Here is a 23,140-nt window from a genome sequence, read left to right as displayed (position 1 = left end):
TTCAGCATTTTTCCTGTAAATACATCATTCATACATACAATTACACATAATGAAGTATTTCATCACAGGGTTCAAAATTATTTTTTATTGATTGAGTTTATAAAGTTAAAAAGAAATTTTAAACAAGAAACATTTAAGTCATTAAAAAATACATTAAATACATAAAAATCAGAAAGAGTACAGAAATTAATTGTATTATTAATGTAATTATTAATATAATTATTTTTTTATCAAATGGGTCTGCTTGATGCACTGTAATACAAACAGAAAAAGAATGCAAGATAATAAAGAATATATTAATTTTGTAAAAGCAGAAATAGAAGAAGTAAATCTTGGATGATTACAGTACAAGAAAAGAACAAAAATTTTAAAAAAATTTAAACAATTAAAAACAATTAAACAAACAATTAAAAAAAATTTTTTTTTTTTAAAAATGGCGGGAAAATTCTCGAATTTCGTTCCGGTTTTTTGGTTTTCTGATTTCCGGATAACGGGTTCTGCACTGTATATGCTTTTGTGTTTTAAAAGATATTATAAATCAAGTGACCAACTTTTCATATTGATAATAAAAAGAGTAATGTTAAATGAAAACCAAAACAATATTAAAACTGAATTAAGAGATAAAGTTAACTCAAAATCTGATTTGAATAATTTAAAATTTTTTTGAAGAAAATCAGTTTGTGTAATTTAACATGTTAGTGACAATATAGCATATATAAAATGTAAATCTTACGTTTTTTTTAATAAATTTAACTTTTCCAAACAATAACAAAAACATAAAATATAACAGAGCTGTAACGGAGAGTTGTTTGAACAACTTAAAATAATATTATGATGACATAAGACAATAAGTTAAAAACTTTCCCTTTGAAAAAAAATTTAGCTCAAAGAACACAGAAATTTCAAATATACTTTAAAGGCCTTAGAGCATTACAGTAAGTTGTAAGCAGAAACTGTATCATAAAGTAGAATTACTTTGAGACACTTTCTTTTATTAATTTTTTAAATTGTAAGTAAAGCTCTAAATGCTTTTCAAATTCTATCATAACTCTTTTTTTAAAATCGTAAGTAAAACTTAATTTTAAATGTTAAGTAAAATGTAAAAAAAATGTTTTCTCTATCACAAAATCATCACTTTAGGTGTGGTGACTTTGGGATAGCTAATTTATTGCCTTAAAAGCAAATAAAACATTATTCTAGCACATAGTAAACTTTTTGATATTGAACTTATAGATAAAAAATTTTTTAAATATCTATAGAAATTTTCAAAACCTAATTATTGTCACAGTTTCTAGGAAAAAATATTTAAAAAAAGATATGGAATAAAAGTATTAAATTTTTAAGAGTTACAGGTAATAATATTATAATTAATTCTGTTATTATTAATTTTATTAATACTATGAATTCTAATATTATCATTAATTATATTACTATAATTTATAATTTAACCTTAAAAACCATCGAACAAATTAACAGAAACTTCGTTTTGAAGTTGGATATTTTTTAAAATTTGATTTCTCATTTAATTATAAATAAAATATGTTCATTGTAATAAGAATCTGAAAATTAACTTAGTTTATTGATAATAATACCTTAAATATGTACTTCAGATAAGATTTGGCAAGGTTCCTCACAGAGAGCAACAGAAATACAATGAGATCTTAACTCTTATATATCAATGTGAATAAGTTATCACAAAAATTAAATTTGTTTTATAACTTATACTTTCAAAAAATTCTTGAACAATTACTATATTTTTTTCTATTGTTAAAAGCCAATCAACTCTAAAAAATGTGAGTGTCCCAAAATCACCTCACTTTTCACTAAGTAATATATTTTATGGTACAGAACAAATCCTATAAAAATAACAATTATGAAAAATTATCAAAGAATAAAAAGGAAACTTAAATATAACAAAAATGTAATTACCACATCAATAAACTTATTCTGAAAACATAATTTTTAAAAATACCTGAACAGTTTCTCCAACCAATTTTTTTCTCTGCTCTTCGACATCTCTTATGGACTGAATATCCTGAAAAAAGTACAAAAAATAGCCTTAATTTTTTTCTAAAACAAGAAAAAACAGCTACTGTCATACAAGAATATTTGAATTAATTTTGAACAAAATACATAAATCACCACACTAAACACCTGCGTTAAACATGAGCATCAAGTTTCATTTTCTCTAATTTAATGTTAAATCAAATAAGAGAATTCAAAAATTATGAAACAATAAAGTTCTGATATGCAAGTAACTGAAAAAAGTAAAAAGAAAAATCTACCTTCATGTTGAGCAGATCTAGTTTTTTTAGATATGTATCTCTTGCCTCAGGAATTCTTTCTAAGAATCTAAAAATTAAAATTATTATCAGCCGAATCAAAAATATGATAGAAAGTTTTAATAATAAAAAGGAGGAGCAGGTTTAAATTACAACAGAATAATTTATTAACATATTTTTCAAAGCTAAGCTGGCTTACTTCTCATTTTTAAATCTTACAAAAGGTTTGACGAAAAAATATGCAATGGGACAAAGCAGACACATAAATAGCTTCAACAATTAAAAAAGAGAACCAAACCTGAAAGCTGTAATTAAAACTATACATGTTGCTGAACAAATATTAAAAATTAGGACAGTTAAAAAAAAATTTCTTCAGACTCTAAGAACGTAATGAAATTTCAAATTCCTTAAAATTATATTGAACACATGATGCAATAACAATAAAGAAAACACTCAAATAGCAAGTTATTTGATGCGACACAGCATTGATAACATGCCCTAAGATTTTAACAAGTTTGTGCGCAGGTTTTTACCTCCATAGGTAGATACTCAATTATACAACTTAAATTTGGATTTTGGCTCCCAATGTTGTTAAAAAACAAAAATGTAAAAATCTATTATTGGATATGAAAAAACTTTTAACTGAGCATGCGCAACCAATCATTCTTGTACCACTACATGGATTTTTTTCATAAAAAAGTAACACCAGATTTTATCCTCTGGTATTGGGTTTAAAATAGAAAACATAATCAAATCACCAGTGCAAGTGCATGCAAAGACATGTTTGATAGTAACTGAGTAAATGATGCAATCTCCACACAATTGCATTTATGCTTTTTAGATACCCCATACACATTTCATAAATTGAAATCAGAGTGAAATATGCAATAAAAAGCATAACAAATCTGCACCCATGGATCTAAATTCATAACATGTTCTTTGCTAGTTGAATAGTTGTATTAAAGCTTTGCTAGTTGAATAGTTACTAACCTTATAAGATACCCTACTTACTTACAAAATATTAAACTATTCATTTACATATTTTTCATGAACTCTTAATGGTTTAACGGCTCTATACTAAACATCTACTCCTGTAACTCCTATCAACCAAAAAAATTTCTATAACGTTAGCTTTTCTTTTTCAGTATAAAAAGCTAATAATGATTCAACATAAAGCAATGTAAGCATCTCTATCCCCATGTGACACTTTCTGCGCAGTCAAAGTGTGTGTTTGAACTTTGCATTACTGTACACTGTGCAGGAAACAAAATGCAAAATGATGAGAAAAACAAATAGAGAGTATTAAGAAATTTCCTTAACAAAATAATACTCTAAACTATGACAGAAAAAACTAACCTTGAAAACTTGCCTCCAACTCATGTGATCAATCACAATTAAGACACACACTCAGAGTTATGATGACATTTCCTTTCAGTTACCTCCCTTACCAGCACTTAATTTTACAAAGGAGAGGAATATGAAAAAGTTGGTTTCTCCTTCTCAGAAGTGAATAATGAATAATAATAGAAAAAAGCAGACTTTGGATATTTAAAAGAGAAAAAAAGCATAGTCAAAGAAATGTACGAAAAGCGGAAAATCTTGGATCAGCAGAAGATTTTCACATCTATTATAAACTGAAATCATTTTATTAAATATTGTTTTAAATTTTTAAGGTATTGTAAAGGTAATGTTTATTGTTTTAAGGTAATATTAAGACATTATTTTTACATTTTCTTTCAAAAACTTAATACCCCCATTTTACTATTGAAAATTCAAGTTTTAATTGCAAAATGAAGAATGGAATGGAAAAAAACAAGCAGCACTATATTAAAATATACATTTCAAACTTCAAAAAGATAAATGATAAATCAATTTTTTAAGTTTGAAATTTTGATATTTGGGTTTAATTTCATTGAAATTACCCACGGGTGACATTTCACCATGGAAGAAAGTGATTAGAAATGGCTGTTGCAAATCATCAAATGCTGGACTTAGATAACTAAAATTTAAGTTGCGATATTTCTTTACACAAATGTTTAAACCCTATGAATATTTCATCATTTTACTAACAATTATCAATTTAAATCAAACATGAGTGATTCCCAAAAAACATAGGACCTTCCTGCACCCCCTCCACCTTCAAAAAATATGGAATCCCATATAGCATCTCTTTAATGCAAGAACAATAAAGGATAATGAACAATAATAATTTAGAACATAGAATATAAAAAGAAAAACAAAAACAGTGTGAGCTTGCTTTTTACAAAATAAAATATTCAAGAATTATTTTCATAAATAAAACACAAATAAAAGCTTTATGTAAAAAATTAGGAATATTGCTTAACAATAACATTCAAATATAATCAATTGTTTTACTTTTACAAACTAAACTAATTAGGAAAAATGCTGAGTTTTCCAAACCTTACTTGAAAAGTTAGCCCCAAGTTTAAACAATGAAAATAAGTAATTAAAACATAAAAATAATTGTGTTTTATTACATTAATAAATTGAATGTATTGCTATATTAATAAGCATACTTATTCAGTTCAACTTCTGTCTTAATAAATAGTTCAAACTTTTCTTTCCTTTCATGATATTTCAAATACTTCTTTACTGCAATTAAATGATCAGAGCTAAAATATAAAAAAACTAATTAATAAAAAACTTATAGAGCAAATTTAAGAGAAAGTTATAAAAACAGAGCTTGAAAAAGACAAAACAGATTGTTCTTTTCAAATCAAATACAAGTCCAGTTTAATATCATTTTTTAATAAAATATTAAGTATAAAATTTTAAAGATAAACAAAAAATGACCAAAATATCGAGAAATTTTTTTTTGTTCATAATGAAACTTCAAACTATTTCAAATGGACTGAAAAAAAATCATCACTCTATCTACATTTTTAAAAAAGTTATGAATGATTTTAGATTGGCCTAAAACAAAACTTTGATCAGCAGACAGCTCTTCAGCTGGTTTTGCATCAGCTGTTTCTATCCAACCAAATAAATTATAAATATAACTTAGAAGCCAAGTCTCATTTTATTTCAAATTCTGTAATAATTTTTAATTGCTTAATATGTAAATAATTTAAATTTTTCAGGAATAATTGAAGTGTTCTGAAATTTTAAAAAATTGTATATTTAAATACATTTTTATTCTTTCAAATCTTTTTTATGCTTTTTACATATATAACTGTATAAATTTGTTTTGTATAATGTATAAAACATATTTTGGCTGGTTATAATTACTTTTTCAACAAAAACAAAACTTAAAAAGTGCTTTTTTTCTCATAGATGATAATTTTGTGTTTACATCGTAATTAAATCCCTATGGAGTTTTTTTCTACTTAAGATAAGATAAAGCTTTGAAGTAAACTTTTTTATCTTAAGTATAATACACTAATTTAAACTGTGCATGGAATAAGCATTTTATGAGGTATTACAATTTTTACAGCATGTTATATATATACCAAACAGGAATTTTCAACCTTTTTTTCCTACTTTTGTATAAAATAATCTATAAAAAATGTTCTAATTGATATATGTTCAGTTTTGTATGCGATCAGCGCCCTCTGTGTAAACAACAAGAACTAGTGAGTATATTAACAACCTCGAAAGAGGCAAGTGTGTGAGTTCAGTGTGTGAAGCAAATAAAATAACAGTCCACTGCGCCAATATGTGTTTTGAGTCCTGTGTTTTTAAACGAAATAACAAAATGAATGCCCAAAATTGTTAAGATGAATATTGTAAGCACTAAGGAAAAAAAATTTAAAACATGTTAAAATAAAAAATTTTTAGGAATTTAAAAATTTTGAAGTTTAACTATATATTAAGGATAAATTATTGATTATAAGTTAAAGAGCATGTAAAGCATCCACAAAATGAATGATTACACCTTTATTTTAAAATGTTCCAAGGGTACTGTGACCCCTTAACAAATTTATATCTTTTAGAACATAATCTAGACTTTTTACAGTAAGATAAGCAAACAGAAGAAATGATTATAAAAATGATGACCCATTGATGACCAATGATCCTAAAAAAATTTCAACCAAGCTGAACAATAATGAATTAAAAAATATAACACAATAAAAAAAATCAGTTTTTTTTAAATAATGTGTGATAAATCTTAAAACTATAGTTACAGACACCAATCAGTGATATAAAAATAACAAAAAGTTCATATACTATGTGAAATAACAAACACTGAGACATCACCAATGCATCACAATGTGATAAACACTGTAAGATATAATTTATTGAAATAAAAAAGAAAGAACTGTATCATTTCTTTTAATATTCAAAAAATAGTAAAGCTATAATTATAAAACCTGGCTCAAAATATCGAAGTTTTACATCCAACTTGGAAAGACTAATACTCAATAGGAATTTGATTACTTTTCATTACTTCAAATAAAGGATAATAAATGTTCAGTAAAACAATTAACTATAAAGATTTTCTTTTTAAATTATCAAATTTTGTACAATTTCTAGTGATAATTATAAATTTTTGAAAGAAGTTCATTTTCACAACTTTTTCATGCTAAGTATAAAGTATTTATAAGCAGAAAAAATGCGAGTTAGTCTATTACTTTGATACTATCTTGATGAAAATACATTTATCAAATTTCAAGAGTGTAAGGGAAATACACAGTCTAGATCTGGGTGAAACATTAATTTATATCGAGAATTTAAAGCTGAGTAAGAGCCTGACTAGGTGATCAATTATGATGGGATCCTGCTTTATTCTACATTGTTTGTGTAGTTCACTTTAACTACTCCTGTGGTGCAAATGAAACAGATTTTATAACATATGATTGCAATAATGCTAAAGCATAAAAAAATTGCAAATATTACTGTATTTACAACTAAAAAGACTAGAAAATGTTTGAAGAAATCATATCACATAATTATATTAAAAAAGCATTATAAATTTGCTTGTTTTTTCTTCTTCTTTTTTATATAATAGGAAAAAACACCTTTGATAAAGTCATCCAGTTAAATATCTATATCAAACACAAGACACTTTTCGCAATGAGAAAATACATATAACTTCTCCTTATGATTATAGACTTTCAAATTATGTCTATTCTATATTATGTCTATATTATAAAGGAATGGATTTTTCAGTTGGGGAGTAAAAATAGCATTACCTTGATGGAATAGAAGAGGGGAATTTTTGTGTTGCTCATAAAAACGGAAGCTTTCTACAATGCTCATTATAAAGAATGGTGATTGAAGAGGGTATTATGCATGGAATTGCATTAATGGCAAATACAGACAGAAACATGAGCTTTTTATGTCAATGTTAAGTTGGAGATAAGAAATAAGTACTATTTCGTAAAATATAAACTTGTTATTTGAAACCTTAATGCACATCTTAAATTTTTAGAGCTTTTTTTTAACTAACATTAATTCATTTGCAGAAAGTTTCTGCACTAATTACAAGAATAAGATATGATAACTTTATTATACAATTAATATTCACTGAATTTTTTTCCAAAAAAAGAAAAAAAAATGGAAGAAAACTAAATTTTAATTCTTACTTTGATTTTTATTACGTTTAACTCGATGAAAAACAATAACCTTCAATTGCGCACTAAATAGAATTTCCTTGGTTTGTCCTGGTCATAAATAGAAATGGATATCTTTATAAATAAAGAAAAAAAACTTCTTCAGAACTAAAATAATTTCAATGCATTAATATCTGGTTTGCTTGGTTTTTGATTTTTTATATTTAACAACAAAAGATAATTCAAAAACAGAAATAACAATCAGTAATATTTGTTGTCATTTCCTATCTATCTAGATAATAAAAAAAAAATCTACTTAATTTGATACTCAGATTGAATGATAAATTATTTGCTTAATGTACCCTCTTTTAAATTAACAAGATATTTCTTTATTTTATCTCATAGCATATCAATGAGTTAATTTTTTTTAAACCATGACTAAAATCAACTAAAGTTTTCAGTCTACCTTGCTAGATGAGTCATGTAACCAAATGATTCAATCATAAGTCCATCACTAATTTTGTGTCTTGCTACTGATTTATCACAGAAGTAGCAATATAATGATTCTTTTTTCTTTTTCCATTCTTCATCATGGACTATAATAGAATTTTGCCTGAGCGCCTTTATCTGGAATATAAATAATCAAATGTTTACTTTATTAAAAACAAATGCAGTAAAATTCAAAATGTTTTACATTGAATTATCATTTTCATAGCACTTTTAACAGGCAACAAAGTAACAAATACAATGGATGTTTCCTACAACCCAAAACTAGTGGAGCACATTCTGATTTGCTTTAATTTTTGACCTGTAAACATTTATTTAACAACTGACTTATTGAGCAATCCAGATAATATTTTCTGGCAATATATTTACATGACATCATAATTCTTAATGTGGTAAAAATTCTCCTTTTTAAACATCTGAAATAATTCTGTAAGAAAAAACAAAGTTTTCAAATAAAAAAAATGCCATCTTTAAAGCAATCAATGATGTAATCAATGATCTTCCTCTGAATATTTTATGATATTCCAGGGGTCTGTTTAGAAGAAATTTGGGTCCGTTAACGGACCCTTCACAAAATATCTTTTGATAAAAACGAACCCTTCACAAGATATTTTAACTTAAAAACGGACCCTTCACAAAATATTTTAACTTAAAAACGGACCCTTCACAAAATAATTTATCTTTTAATCGGACCCTTCACAAATTTGCTTATCTTCATTATTGTTTTATTAATCGAATAAACCCTTCCCAGGAAGGGGGTGGCAAACGAACTAAATTTTGTCATCCGCAGACGCTTCTTCCTTTATTCGTCCGAAATGAATGTTCTGCGTTCAGCAGTATTAGGCTAAATACCAAATATTTGTATGTTGCATCACTAATTTAGTAGCTGCAATTGCTGCTTATTTTTTAAAATTTGGTTTTTTTTAATTATAATTTTAAAGTGTTGAGCATAATCTTGTATGTCTTCACAATTTAAAAACTCCTTGAAAAAAATTTTTTTTTGCAATAACGGACCCTATTTGCACAAATTCACAAAAGCGGACCCTGGTTGAAAGAATGTGATTTAACGTTTATTTTATATTCACAAATTACGAGTAATTTTTTCACAATTTTACAAAAACGGACCTTTCACAAAATGTCTGGACAGACCCCTGTATTCAGAAGTAAAATTCTAGATACATGTTCTAATGATATTCAAATACTTATTACTTAGTTAAGATAAGTATAGCATCAAGGCTAGACAGGAAAACAATAAATAATATTGAGAACAATGCTTCTATTGAAATTAATATGCTTGAAGCCATAAGACTGATTTCCAGTGCTTAGAATAATAGCATAAGTGATATAACAATAAAAAATTCTTTAAAAAAATGTCGATTTTTTTAAAGAAATCAATAATAGAGAGAGAGTCTGCCTGTGTAAGCGAACAAATTAAAATCAAAATTTGAAAAGAGTTATTGCACTGTGTTGATACTCAAACTTTTCAGAGTATTTCTAAAAACATCCAATGTTTAAAGTCCTATTTCAGAATGCCACATCAATAAACTAATGCAAGTTATACATACAATTAGAATAAGTATTTAATTTTTATTTGTTGAATTAAAGTCTGCATTATAAACTAACTAGGGAACAAGATAATAGAAATCAAAGCACCAGCAGAAATGGGATATTTCCGTATCGGTACCAGTTAACACCAATTACAATCTCCAAAGCACCAAAGAGATTTTAAACATGCAAAATTTAACAAAAAATAATAAATGTGCAGAAATTTGCCTAGATATGACTAGGAGTTAAACCCTTTGAGTTAGTAAACCCTTTGAGTTAGTCTCCTTCTGTGATGTTTATTCTTTTCTGCCAGTGCTCAGAAGTCACCTAATTTTGGAGTTTATTTTGTTACCTCAAGTATCAATGCAAAAATGAAATCTTCCCAACGGAAATAATAAATCAGGCTACATTCTGGGCGAGGCGTCCCATTTGCTCTTTGTATAAAGAAATCCGCCCCATATGCCATACAAATCTGAATACTAAAGGGGGGAAACGGCCTATCCGCGCCAATTTTTGGGAAAATCCATCAGGTTTTCTGATTGTTTTTTTTTTTTGCAGTAATAAATTTTTCTGCCATAAGTAATCGAGGATTTCTTTCCAACTACTTCATGTTCTAATGAGTAGTTGGAATGAAAACCTTCCCCATGGTTTTTCAAATTCCGATATATTTATATGCATTCCATGCGTATTTTAAAATTGAGCAATCACTTCTTTGAACCACTCGATTCCTAACGATTCCATCCTAATTTCATGTCGTTTTACGAAATTTTTTTCGATAGTTGTCATTTTTTGGCTTTGTTCACCTGAATTCTAAAATTCGTTATTTTTAATAAGATGTTGTTACGACATGAAAATTTCTAATTTGCATTATCACTATTTGATATGTTCGACTCACGACGATTCTATGGCAGTTTTATGGCGTTTGATGATGGTTTTTACGTAAGTTATTAATAATTTTTTCAGAGCCTTTTCATGGTTTTTCAAATACTGATATGTTTAATACAATGTTCGAAATTCGAATTATCACTATTTATAATTATCCGTCGTCGGATAATACTGGATTGTTTGGAAAGTTCGTGTCGATTCTATAATACTAGATAATGTATCTGGTCAGTTTGAAGTGAAAATTTGCTTTAGTTATTTATAGAAGTAGTGTTAAAAATGGTGACATGGTTGCTAAATTTAGAAAGAACTCGCTTTTTGGGCAGTCCTGATTTGGCATCTTTATACTTGCTTATTACTGTTCTTGCTGCGAACAGTGCACTATCATACATTAGTGTTGGCATATTATTCCAGCAGCGAGATTAAGTTCATTTCACAAATATCATTTAGGTTTAAATTCCGAAGTTGCTATATTGTTGACAAAGTAAGAAGTGTTTTCTGGCGACATTGAAAAGACAGGTATTCAAACAAATATTTCTTTTTTAAACACAAATAATTAATCAGGTAACAAATACACATATGCAACAAATACTACTCAAGAGAGTCTCAAAACACAATAATCATGTTGTGAGCCAAATTGCTTCAAAATGCATCGGAAAGAGTAACCAGGAAGTAAAGAGCTTGCAGTACACCCTAGTGTAGAAAACACCATCTATTCTGATAATTTTTATACGATGCTACTATGACAAGCGAGTTTTTCAGTTAAAAGAGTCACTTTTTGACATTCTCAATTTAGATTTCATCATTTATGGATCATTTTTTCAGAAATTATTACGTTTACTTATTGTGTTTTTCATTCATTTTGAAATTGTTCTTAAAATCTTGATATATTTAACAAGTTATTATTATCACACTCAGCATTTTCAAAATTCGAGAATTACACTCATTTTAAAACTAATTTATAGAATGAGTAAATTTAGAGGAAATATTTTTAATTAAAATTTCATCTTTAAAAAAGATAAGATTTTTTTAAATGATAAAATTAAAAACTTATTTATATTGGGTGTCTTAAAAGTTAAGCAAATATTTGAGAACAATGCCCTTTTTGTGTGATAGGTGCACTTTTTTAGGGCCAAATAGTGCCCTTTTCAGCTTCCAGCGCCCTGCCCTTGTTTAAGGTCTAGTATGAACACTGAATAAATTGCAAGAAAAAACTATAAACATGCAAAACAAATCCATATCTAAAATAACCACATGAAACAAAAAAAATTAATTATAAGTTCATAAACCTGCATATCTTGAGATGCAAGGGATTTAAATCAGAGATACCCACGATGAAGCTGCCACAGACATTATGGAGGCATGCTTTTTTTTAACACATATTTATTTCCCGCAGTTATTTAATTGCAAAAAAGACTTTAGGAATATTTATGATTATTTTAAAGGATGTTTTTGGAAGTTTTGAAGGGGAATTTTTAACAGATTTTTGATGGGGGGATATTTTTTTGGTTAAATTTATTACATCCTTTATGCACTATTTTACACTCCCATAAAATAACAAATAAGAAATTTATAACAAGTGGTAAGTAGGTTATTTTTTTAAATACTCTCGGGTCCGAGAAAATTTTTTGAAAAATGTTAAACTTCAAAGGTTATTTCTTTAGCCAAATTTGCATAAAAATAACAAATATGAGATGCATATTTATTTGCAGCTGTTTGGACGGACTAGAATAGGAATTTAAAGAAAAAAATTTGGAGGGATGGGAATATTTTGCAAAATCTTTTTTACTGATTTATTTATTTACTCAGACATTTTATTACATCTGAAAATGATAATGAAAAGAAGAAAGAGATATATTTAAAAATGAAAGGGATGCAGTTTATGTATCTTACAGATTAAACTTTTCAATTTTGGTGGGTTTACAAAAAATTGAAAGGGTGAGAATTTGTGTAGAGAGGATAAACCTTCCAGTATTTCCACTGCTACTATTATACCATTACTGCACAGAAGATAACAATGCAATTTTTAGAGTGGCTACTTCTAATTTGTGAGACAAATTGTATTGTAATCTTAGTCACTTTTCTATTCCCTTCTGTAGTTTCTCTCAAGGTTTTTTTGGGGGGGTCCCGATTCCATTTTATTAAAACTTATATTATAAACTATATATATATATATATATCGGCTTTATCATCTGACAGGCACTTGTTAGACGATAATAAAAACGAGACTAAAGGTATAGCATTCAAAATGAGAATACCCCCTTTCAAATCACCTGATTTCTTATAGACCGAAATCTTTCGGTCATTTTCTTCTGGTGTTCCTTGGATTTCCGGTGAGTGACCTTAAGAATGTTACTAAAGTTTCGACAAATATTGCAATTAACATAACTGTTCTGGATCTGATCAAAATCAGTGTTATGATCGCTTTCAGGATAACTAGAAATAATCTTTGGCAAATTTTCCATTGGAATTTTTCAAAGCATTTCCAAGTACTGCAAACCACATATAACTTTCACAAAGCATAAACAAAATCTCAATGTTTATATTTACCCTCCTTCTTGCTGTTGCCAAAATATTTTTAGTAACTTGTAAGTTTTGTTTGTCAACTCACCTTTTAAACTCGTTCAGAGCCTCAGTGTGAACAGAAATAAGCAGTTTAAACAGTACCAAGTGAAAAACAAAAGTGGTAGGTTACTAAATTCAAAATTAAATTTGTATTTCTTGTGATTAATTATATCATCAGGGACCGATCAAGACTGCTCACCAAATTTTCTGGGTCCCTTACGAAATATTTTGAAATTAATTTACTGAAGAGTAGTCCTAATAGTGAAGAAGAATCTATTGAACTTCATGATTCAAGAGAAACATTCTAAGAAATTTTGAAAGCCGACAATTGAAGATTATTTTTCAAAGATAAAGTTTACGTATCTATAAATTAAAGCAAAATATAAAACAACAAAACAATGTTATGTCAAAATAAAAATAGTTTGGTGACCACAAACAATTGAAATCAGTGACTTTTGCTAAAAGTCACTGATTAGCTGAATTATTTTCTATTGTGAGCTGTAATTATTTTTAATTTCGTACTTAAAGCAACACACAGCTAGCCCACCTTTCATTAGACTTTTTACTAATTTTTGAGGCCTCTCAAAATTGTGAGGCCCATGCCTAGGCTATAATGAGGCCTGTATATCATTATTATAATAACCATTTTGGAGAATGTCCCACTTTCTCTACAAAAATACGTTTTATATTCAAAGTATAAAATTGTAGTTCTGAAAGTAAAATGAAAAAGTTCTGTAAATATCGCAATAAAATATACATTTTTTAACCTGGAAACAAGGTGTAGTTTCTAAATTTTTAAATCACAGATGCTAAGCAATTGTAAGAATAATTTTAGTTTAAAAATATGAATAAAATGAAGATTTTTTTTATTTTACGTATGATGTTTATGCATAGGCAAATTCATTTTCTTTAAACCTGGGAATGTGTTTACAAAAAGTCAATAAACATGTTTTTCCTCTAACATGCTCTTCCACTTCAAATGAGTTAAAATAAATCAACCCTTTGAGACACAAGAAATTTAAAATAATAATTTTAGCTAAGAAAAATTAATACTTCCGTAAGGAAAATATATTATTCAGTTCAAATATATTATTCAGTTCCATTTTGTCTGAAATTAAACATATTTCAATTAATATTTTTTATTGTTTGTAGAAAATATGGGAACATTGTTTTTTATGGAATTAAAATGTAAAATGCAATGTCATATCAAAGCACCAGGGAAACGAAGGTCTAACAGAATTGTACCAAGTTTTAAATGGAAATCAAGAGCAAAAGGTCTAACTTTTTGGAGAAGACCTTCATATCTGGCATCCCTTTTCATATTCTCTTCAGACTCTGAGCACTTGACAAAGCAATGGAGAGCAAAATTTGTGTTTTCATCAACTCCGACGTTGTGCATGAAATTTTTCAGTGCTGAGAGCTTGTGTTTGACTTTCAATCCAAATAGCCCAGTAAAATTTCAGTGAGCTTTTTATTCAGGTAAAAGTTTTATTCCTGATCTCTTAATCATTTATAGTTATATGCATATATATATATATTTCTCTTACATGACAACAAGGAAAAATCTCATTTCTTTTTTCCTTCGGCAACAAAGAACTGAAATATCAAACCTGTAAGCTATCATTAGCATGAAAGGATAAATATTCATGCTTACAAAATTTTGAATGAAAATACTTTTTTTCACATAAATAACTGATAGCTGTAGCAAACAGAGCTATAAATTGCGAAGAATTGAAAGGTTAAAAGTGAATATTTCATATCAATAAGCAAACAGGGCCCGACTTAGCCTAATTGGGGCCCGGGATAAAAAACGTTTTGCCCCCCCCCCCTTGTTCACTATTTCAGTAACGAAGTATTTAACTTTATGGAGGTATTTAATTTTTTCACCTCATTATACATATATAACAAGAAAATTGACTAGATCCTAAAGTAGCTGTAAAATCCCCTCAAATAGTCAGACAGAATGTTGTTCTGTCCATTTTATTCATTTTCTGACAATTCCATGTCCATCATACCGAATACAGTTTTCTGATTGTTAACTTTGTAATCTAGGTGCGAAAAATTTATATCTTGCTGACATTAGGGTGGAATTAAGCTAAATTTTCTCAACTACGATGACTCACCTAAGCCAATCCGAAGCCTGTATTTTTGTAAACACATTGCATTTTGCGATATATAAAAATACAGATTTTTGATTGGCCAAATATGTCCATCATAATTGCGAAAATTTAGCTGAATTCTGTATCAGAAAATCATGGATTTGCAAAATATAGATTCTGTTCTTACGATAGATTAATTAAGAAGCTAACATAAAACTGACATATTTTACACTGTACTTATATTTTGTTTAAAAAATCTTCATTAGAGAAGGAAACCTAAATTATACTTAGTATTTGATTTGGGGGCTCCCTCTGATGTGGGGCCCGGGGCAACTGCCCTGCATGCCCCTGCCTTTGTCAGGCTCTGTAAACAAAGTGTTCTTTATGTTTTAATTATACTTATGCAAGTTCAAAAATAATAATTATAGCTTTACAGTGATAGATCTAAGTTCTGAAATCAATAATTGTGTTTTTTAACAAATCTTATAAATCTTTAATAGTAATTGGTTTTTTAAAAACATAATTATTTTTTTGTTTCTGCAAGTTTTTCTATTACATGTCATTAATTTAATTAAAACTTTTTATTTCAATAACTTATTATTGATTAAAAAATTTAATTTCTTAAACAGGAATTAATTTTAAAGATTTTAATAAATTACTTAACTTTTTTAAATTTTTCACTAGTACACATTTCAAATGATTTTAATCTGCAGTCTTATATTAGACAGCATAGCAATCTTCAAGGGTTAGCGAGCGTCAGGGAATAGGGGGCAGCAGAGCCCACTAATTCATACAATCTATCTAAAATTCACAAATATCAATGAGTAGTTAAAACTGAACTGAAATTGCAAATTTCTATAATATGTAATTTTTGATTTTTAAGTAACCAATTTTTTTTATACCCACAATTTTTTTAATTTTTAATTGACAAAAAATAAACATCACAAAATAAACATATTAGCATTGTCAAAATTATAACTTGAGGTGATTGTGCATATATTTTAAATTATTAATACAAGTAAAAAAGAAACACAAAGCCAAGTAAAAATTTTAAAACTTAATAAATAAAAATGCAGTTAAAATTTGACCAAAAAAATATTCTTAGATTTTTGCAGTTTTTCTTTATAAAGTTAATATCTTGATTTTCTAAATCAAACTCTAGTTTGAACACAAAACAAAATGTATTCATAAATATCTTAACACTAGTAAGAAGATTATTTTAACTTTATCTCAATATCATTACTAACAGTCATAAATGTGCTCTTAAGTTTTTAAATTTTGTATTTTTTTTTTCACTAATAAAGTTCTTTTGGCCAAATAATAACGTTCTTTATTTATTGTTTAAAATCAGACCAAAAAGAAACTAAATATATAATAATGTAACCAAATGAATCAAGCACATCAAAAGTTTTTCATGTAGCTAGATAATTGGGTAATAACTGTTCTTAGATAATTATTGTCTCCTTTAAGTGCATTTCAGGTAGGGACACTAATTACAAAACGATAGTTTTTTGATAATAGAGGAAAAACTATTGCATTTCTTTAATTAAACTACTCATATTTTATAAAATTAAGTTATTATATTTTTTACAAATCAAAGTTTTTACTTGCTTTCAATTTCTTAGAAGAAAATGAGGGGGGCAGTAATTGAATTCCTTAAAGTAACACACAAATTTTTTAAGATGAAATTAAGCATATTGATCCTAAAAAATAATGGTACATTAAATTGAACTTCTTTGTAAAAAGGAGTGTTTTTTGCAAACTGGAAGTTATATTTTATCCAACTAAAGTCATCTATAATGTTTTATTGGGTCTTTTTACACTTGGAACTGTAATTACGCAAAAGTTGGAGTTACATACAAAATGATGTGTAGAATAAAATTTACAAAATATTTAAGTTGCATTTATCTCTGTAATGCTCTCAGAATATTATAAATTACTTTAAAACTTCACAAATCTATGTTGAGTACTTGTGACAGTAATGATATTTTACCTGTATTTTATTTTTTTTTAAAAATGTGTCTGATGCATATTTGTTTTACTCCCTTCTGAATATATTAATGAAAACGTATCATTTAATAATGAAAATAAGCATTTAAATGAGAAATACTGCTTAAGGAGGCAAAATTTAGCGAACTGAGAAAATTACCTATAATTATAGAACTGAAACATGTGTACGTCTGTTTATATGATATTATGTGTGCTTTTTCCACTTTGTTTGGCTTATTTACTAAATTATTTATTATTTATTGTCGCAACAGGCTGAAGCAATGAGAAATAACAAGAAAGAAGTACATGTAAACATTAAAGTTACTTTATTCAAATTAGCTAAAATGTCACCTAGAAACTATCCAGTCAGCTTTTCTTTTGGGTGACAGGATTAATTAAATCAAGAGCTAACAGTTTACTAATGCAAAAGTTAAAAAGATCATAAAACAAAGGAAAAAAAGATATTCAGCATATTATTCTCTGCCCACTGAGTTAGGTTCCTCAACCTGTATTATTTTTTGACCTTGAAAAAGGAGCCTGCTGACAGAGAAAGTACATGAGACAATTAATTTTAAACTTACTAAGTCTTGGGACTTTTAATAACTTGCTGATAATTATATATTTTTTTAATTTTGATCTTATTAAAAGTGTTTCTATTAGTTTTAAAGAAGCATAATGTTAGAAAAAAAAGAAGTCTTTAAATAAGATTTTATACCTTATTTGCAGGAACGGAGCATTCCTGTATCACACCTTCATAAGAAAAGACCACTAAGAATGAGTGTCCCTCGAGAGTTCAGCAACACATCTCTTGAAAATGAAGAAACAGTAAGCTGTGTCCCCTATAGAGCGAAAAATTTTGTCCTATGTAGAACACAGGGGGCAATCAAGAAAAGTAACAACACCAATCAGTGTAAGTGTTGCTGTAAAAAGTCATTTTTATATTACTATTGCTGGGATTTAGATTTTTTTTTTTTTGCAACTTTCAGGGATGAGATTTTTCCGCTTTTTAGCGGATTTCCGCTTTTTTCACTTTTATCTCTTGAATTTCAGCTTTTTTATCAAAAATTCAGATTTTTCTAAAAATTTCACTTTTTTTAATAAGTATTCCGCTTTTTCAGAAAATTTACTAATTTATAAAGAGAAACAGAAAATTCAATCTACATAGCTACCAATCCTTTCTCATTTTTACTTATTTTAGCTATTTTCTCCCCTTTTACTCGCAGCAGATAAGATTATCCGAATTTTTTACCCGCCCTCCAGATAGATCTGATTTTTGTAGTTCAAACGATGCTGCTTCTGACAAGCCTTTTAGAGGTCCCAAGCCTGGAATCTGCTAATATCTCGATTCTTATTCACACGATTTTAATATCAAACATAGCTTTTCATATTTGCGTGTTGCGATTCTTATTCACGCGATTTGAATATTGTACGTTGCGATTCTTATTTACGAGATTTAAAAATCCGATATTGTGATTCGTATTTACGCCTTTTTAAAAACCTATGTAGCGATTCGTATTCACGCAAGTTTAAAATTCAATGTCTTGATTTGCTCATGCGGTTTATAATATCAAACATTGATTTTCGTATTTATACGTGATTTTAAAATAAGGCATTGGGATTCGCATTCACGCATTCTAAAAATTATGCATCATAATTCTTATTTATGCAATCTAAAAATTACGCATCATGATTCGTATTTACGCAATCTAAAAATTATGAATCGTGATTTGTATTTACGCGTTTTAAAAATTCTATATCCCAGTTTGTATTTTCTCATTTTCAAAATCGTATATCTACATAGTTTCATATTCATGTGATTTCAAAATCCATTCTTGTAAGAAGTAAATTATTTTTTTTTTAATTAGTTACTATAAAGGTGACTGTTTTTCCAACAACGATTATTAGTATATGAAAGTGTTACAACATCAGAGAAACTGGAAGGGAATATATTCAAAACTTACATTGTGTGCTTGCAAAGAAGAAAAAATAGGATTTGTCACAAGATGTTTGAAGATGGACTAACGACTAAATATAACAAGCATAAAAGATGTAGCAAACAAAAGCAATCACTTAAAAAGGGTATTCAATTGGTAATTTTTATTTTCACTAAATGTTAAGTATCAATGTAATCATTTATATAATAATAGATTAGTACACAATTGTATGTCAACACATTATTTATTACCTTAAACTGTCTGGAATTTATTATTAAAGGGTTGTGCTTGCGTAAAATTTACTATCGTGGAAATTCAGCTTTTTTGCCTTTTGGCTAATCTCATCCCTGAACTTTGAAAACATATTTTTAATACCATGATGTTAATAGTATAGGTAATTTCATAAAATATAATCTTACATTTTTTATTTGTCTTAGCTAATTAAAAAAAAAACTATAGGTCTAAACCCTGATAAAATTGAAATTCATAGTCTTCTGTAAAATTGTTCATTCTCTTAAAATGTTAAACAATTGCACCATTTTGTACTCAATTTTTAAATTGTATATAACATTTTATATGTTTACTTTATTTAAAAAATCTAATTAATGTTTAGTTATGAAAGTAATAATGGAAGTCTGGGGTAACAGTTTAGTTATATACAGATCTTTGTCACTTCCAAATGCTGATATATCATTTATTTATATAAATTCATATTAATAAAATGTCATAATTTTGAAGTTGCAATATTTGGAACTTTGTGACTGCCCTCTGATTATAACACTGTGTTAATGTACCTAGCAAAGAGAAAAAAATAATATTTATCATGAATAAATGTGGAAATCTAAATTTAAGTATGTGTGAATGCAAAACCTGTAAATGAGAGGGGGTGATACTCCTTTAAGCCAAAAAGATTTCATAATTTGCAAAAATATGACAATTGTTCTTCAAACTTATTTTAATAGTTAAAAAAAAAAAAAATCAAGATATTAAAATGTAAGTTTTTCTTCTTCTAAATTTTGAGGTTTGTTTTTTATTTTGTTTTTCTTTTTTTATTAAAGAGGCGCATTTATAACAGATGTATGAAACTTATGGAAGAAGAAATGGTACTGGAAATACTAAAATTTGCTGCTATAAAAATCATTACTGACTCATTAACAGTTTGTTGCAAATGGAGATTACATTTTTAGAATGCATATTATTCTTATTTTTATATCTTTTGTTATTACAGTCTAAGGGGGAACTTTTATCTAGCTATGTTTATATAGGTAAATTTAGGTTGTTTTTTTTTTAAATTTATTTATTTATTCTTAATTTTTTTTTTTTTTTTTTTTTTTTTTTTTTTNTCTTTTTTACTTTTTTTTTTTTTTTAAGAAACTTCACAAAAAAACTTTTTACCCTCCAATTCTTTTAACACAAGATTCTTTAAAAAAAAATTTTTACATTTTTAATTTGGAATTTGAGAATTTTTTTATCAAGAAAAACTGATTTAATATATGTAAAAATCACTCTTGTCTTGCCACTAAATTCCCAAACAGAAATAAGGAATGACAAAATTTAAAAAAAAAAGAAAAATTAAATAGCAAGTTTTCACTAAATGAAGAGTAGCTTAAACCAAGATTGGGGATTCTTTCTAAAGAAACCTATTTCTTCTAAAAAAATAGTTCTTTGTAAAAAATTTTCTTAATTGGTTTTAAATTTTTGTTGCATTTTCAATACCAATTTTTTTTAGTAATTTTATAAATTATAATTAACTTCTAATTTTATAGCTATGTATGATAGAAAAAAAAACTGTATTAAAGATATCTATTCTGAAAAACTTTCAGAACATTTTAACTATTTTACCTACAGTATATATATAAGCAGTATATATATAATAAAAGAAAAACTTTTAAAGGGAAAAAGTAAAGGTCTTCATCAGGACACATCCTTTACTATAAATAAATGCGATATTTCTGAAAAAAGAGTAATTATCCTAAGATAAATATATATACATATTAAATAAATTATTTTATTCAATATCTTTATCGAGGAATTGTTTTGAGTATTCACCACTGCATTTGGTTAAAAAAAAATTAGTATGCTATTTGTAATTGTGAATACAATATGGGATGTGCAAGTAGAATTTTTGCCAATGATAATTTAGTGACTCAAAAAGACAGCCAAAGTTTTCATTTAATGATCCAAAAAGGTTACACAGTTGACAAATTTGGAAAAGTAAATTCAAAAAGAACCCAAGTTACATAAATCAATTATCACAGCGAAACATTTTTAATGTCTAAATGCTTTAGGTTTTCAATTTTGAAATATTTTTAATTGCGCAATTAAGTTGTCATTTTTTGACATTCTTGTCTTGTGACGATTCTTTTATAAACACATGGGATTTTTCAATCATTTTTCAGCAGTTATTGTTACGGAATTCTACATGGCTTTTTAAATCCTACTGTTTTTAATAGAATGGTATTCTAACACTCTTAATTTGTGATAATTATTGCTTTATAACTATATTATACTATATAGATAACTATAACTTTTGAAAAGAGTTATTTCTGTATTAGTATTTGTTCGAGTCTACTATCCTCGCCAAGGCAGCAAAAGAATTTTAAATTTGCAAAACTTTATTTTAAAAATACAGTGTAACGTCCCATATCCGGACGTCCCTTTCCCAGAAGGGTCGATTTCCCGGACACTTTTTAACAATCAAAATAAACAAACATCTCTCCATCTTCCCCTTTTCTAAAAAAAAAAAGAACAAAAAAAAGTCTTTTGACACATTTTCTCTTTTTCTAGCTTGCATTGCACTGAGCCTCTGATTTATGCATCCGACCCATAAATCACCAGAAAGGGGAAGTGAAGATCTACCAAGACCATTGAGTGACCGTTAGTGACGCTCCTTCCTTGGAATGTAAGAAAAGGAGGGAGTTTTGTTTTCAAAAGACTGCAACTGAGTCCCCTCTCCCCCTCCTTTCCCATGCAGGTTACTAGTAAAAGAGGCATTTCCTGGAACCTTTTTATTGAAAGAAGAAATACTGTGGAAAAGGGTAAACGGGGCAAGCGTTAAGGTGGAGGGGGAGTCAAAATGGAAAATTTGAGTAGGTCTAAAAGGATACACGTCCTTGAGAAACAAAACATTCGTTCTTCCCCGTACCATGTAATATTTAGGAGGCGGGGGAAAAAGGGGGTAACATTCTTTCTTCAGCAGATTCGTTCAGTCATAGAAGAAAAAATAAAGAGAACCCGATCAGCGTGCCCGCCTTTATGCTTGATGGATAGCCAATGATTGGAGCGAAAACAATAATTTGTTACTTCCCCACCCTCAACTTAAATGATCTTCTCTTTACACTTATTTTCTTTCACAAATACGAAGGAAATGAATTTTTCTCCTCCACCTACCCACCTTAATGAATGACGGGAATTTCCCTTTCTTACTTGAATCATTCTAGTTAAAAATGGCAGATTATTATTTTCATAAGTCAATTTTTTTTCGCTTTCTATATTTTAAGCAATAATATTTTTTTTCTAATTTTTCATATTTTATTGATTAGATATTCTAATTCTAAAACATTATTCCCCTTAAAAATAATGTTTATTTATTTTTTGCTTCTTAGATTTAGATCATTTTAAGCTTTGTTCCAGAATGACGTGAATTTCCCCTTCCTGCTTGAATCGTTCTAGTTCAAAATGGCGGATTAATATTTTCATAACTGTCAAATTTTTTTCGTTTTCTATATTTTCAGCAATAATATTATTTTCTAATATTTTATATTTGATTGATTAGATATTCTAATGCTAAAACATTATTCCCCTTAAAAATAATGTTTATTTAT

The 23,140-nt window shown here is 27.4% G+C and overlaps 1 protein-coding gene and 1 long non-coding RNA gene across 4 annotated transcripts in view; one reads left to right on the top strand and one right to left on the bottom strand.

Annotated features, from left to right (window-relative positions):
- Positions 1–13,300, bottom strand: part of LOC107437113 (centrosomal AT-AC splicing factor) — a 41,519-nt gene extending 28,219 nt beyond the window's left edge. For both annotated transcript variants that reach the window (XM_016049012.3, XM_071187831.1), the window contains exons 1-5: positions 13,003–13,300; positions 8,262–8,422; positions 4,820–4,915; positions 2,286–2,352; positions 1,973–2,035 (exon numbers count right to left, since the gene is read on the bottom strand). In XM_016049012.3, coding sequence (XP_015904498.1) covers positions 1,973–2,035; positions 2,286–2,352; positions 4,820–4,915; positions 8,262–8,422; positions 13,003–13,194 — 579 coding nt within the window. In that variant the 5' untranslated portion in view covers positions 13,195–13,300. The remainder of the gene's footprint in view (positions 1–1,972; positions 2,036–2,285; positions 2,353–4,819; positions 4,916–8,261; positions 8,423–13,002) is intronic.
- Positions 13,301–13,379: 79 nt separating this feature from the next.
- Positions 13,380–23,140, top strand: part of LOC107437114 (uncharacterized) — a 29,685-nt gene continuing 19,924 nt past the window's right edge. The window contains exons 1-4 of one of the 2 annotated variants that reach the window (XR_006225091.2): positions 13,380–13,415; positions 14,447–14,773; positions 18,109–18,292; positions 19,248–19,461. This is a non-coding gene — a long non-coding RNA (uncharacterized lncRNA). Of the gene's footprint in view, positions 13,416–14,446; positions 14,774–18,108; positions 18,293–19,247; positions 19,473–23,140 lie in introns of both variants that reach the window. The other variant, XR_006225090.2, reaches the window with a different exon arrangement.

Source organism: Parasteatoda tepidariorum, chromosome X1, assembly GCF_043381705.1.
Source record: "Parasteatoda tepidariorum isolate YZ-2023 chromosome X1, CAS_Ptep_4.0, whole genome shotgun sequence".
Lineage (NCBI taxonomy): Eukaryota > Metazoa > Arthropoda > Arachnida > Araneae > Theridiidae > Parasteatoda > Parasteatoda tepidariorum.
Note: the sequence above shows the minus strand (reverse complement) of the source record. Positions and strands in the feature narration are given on the sequence as shown.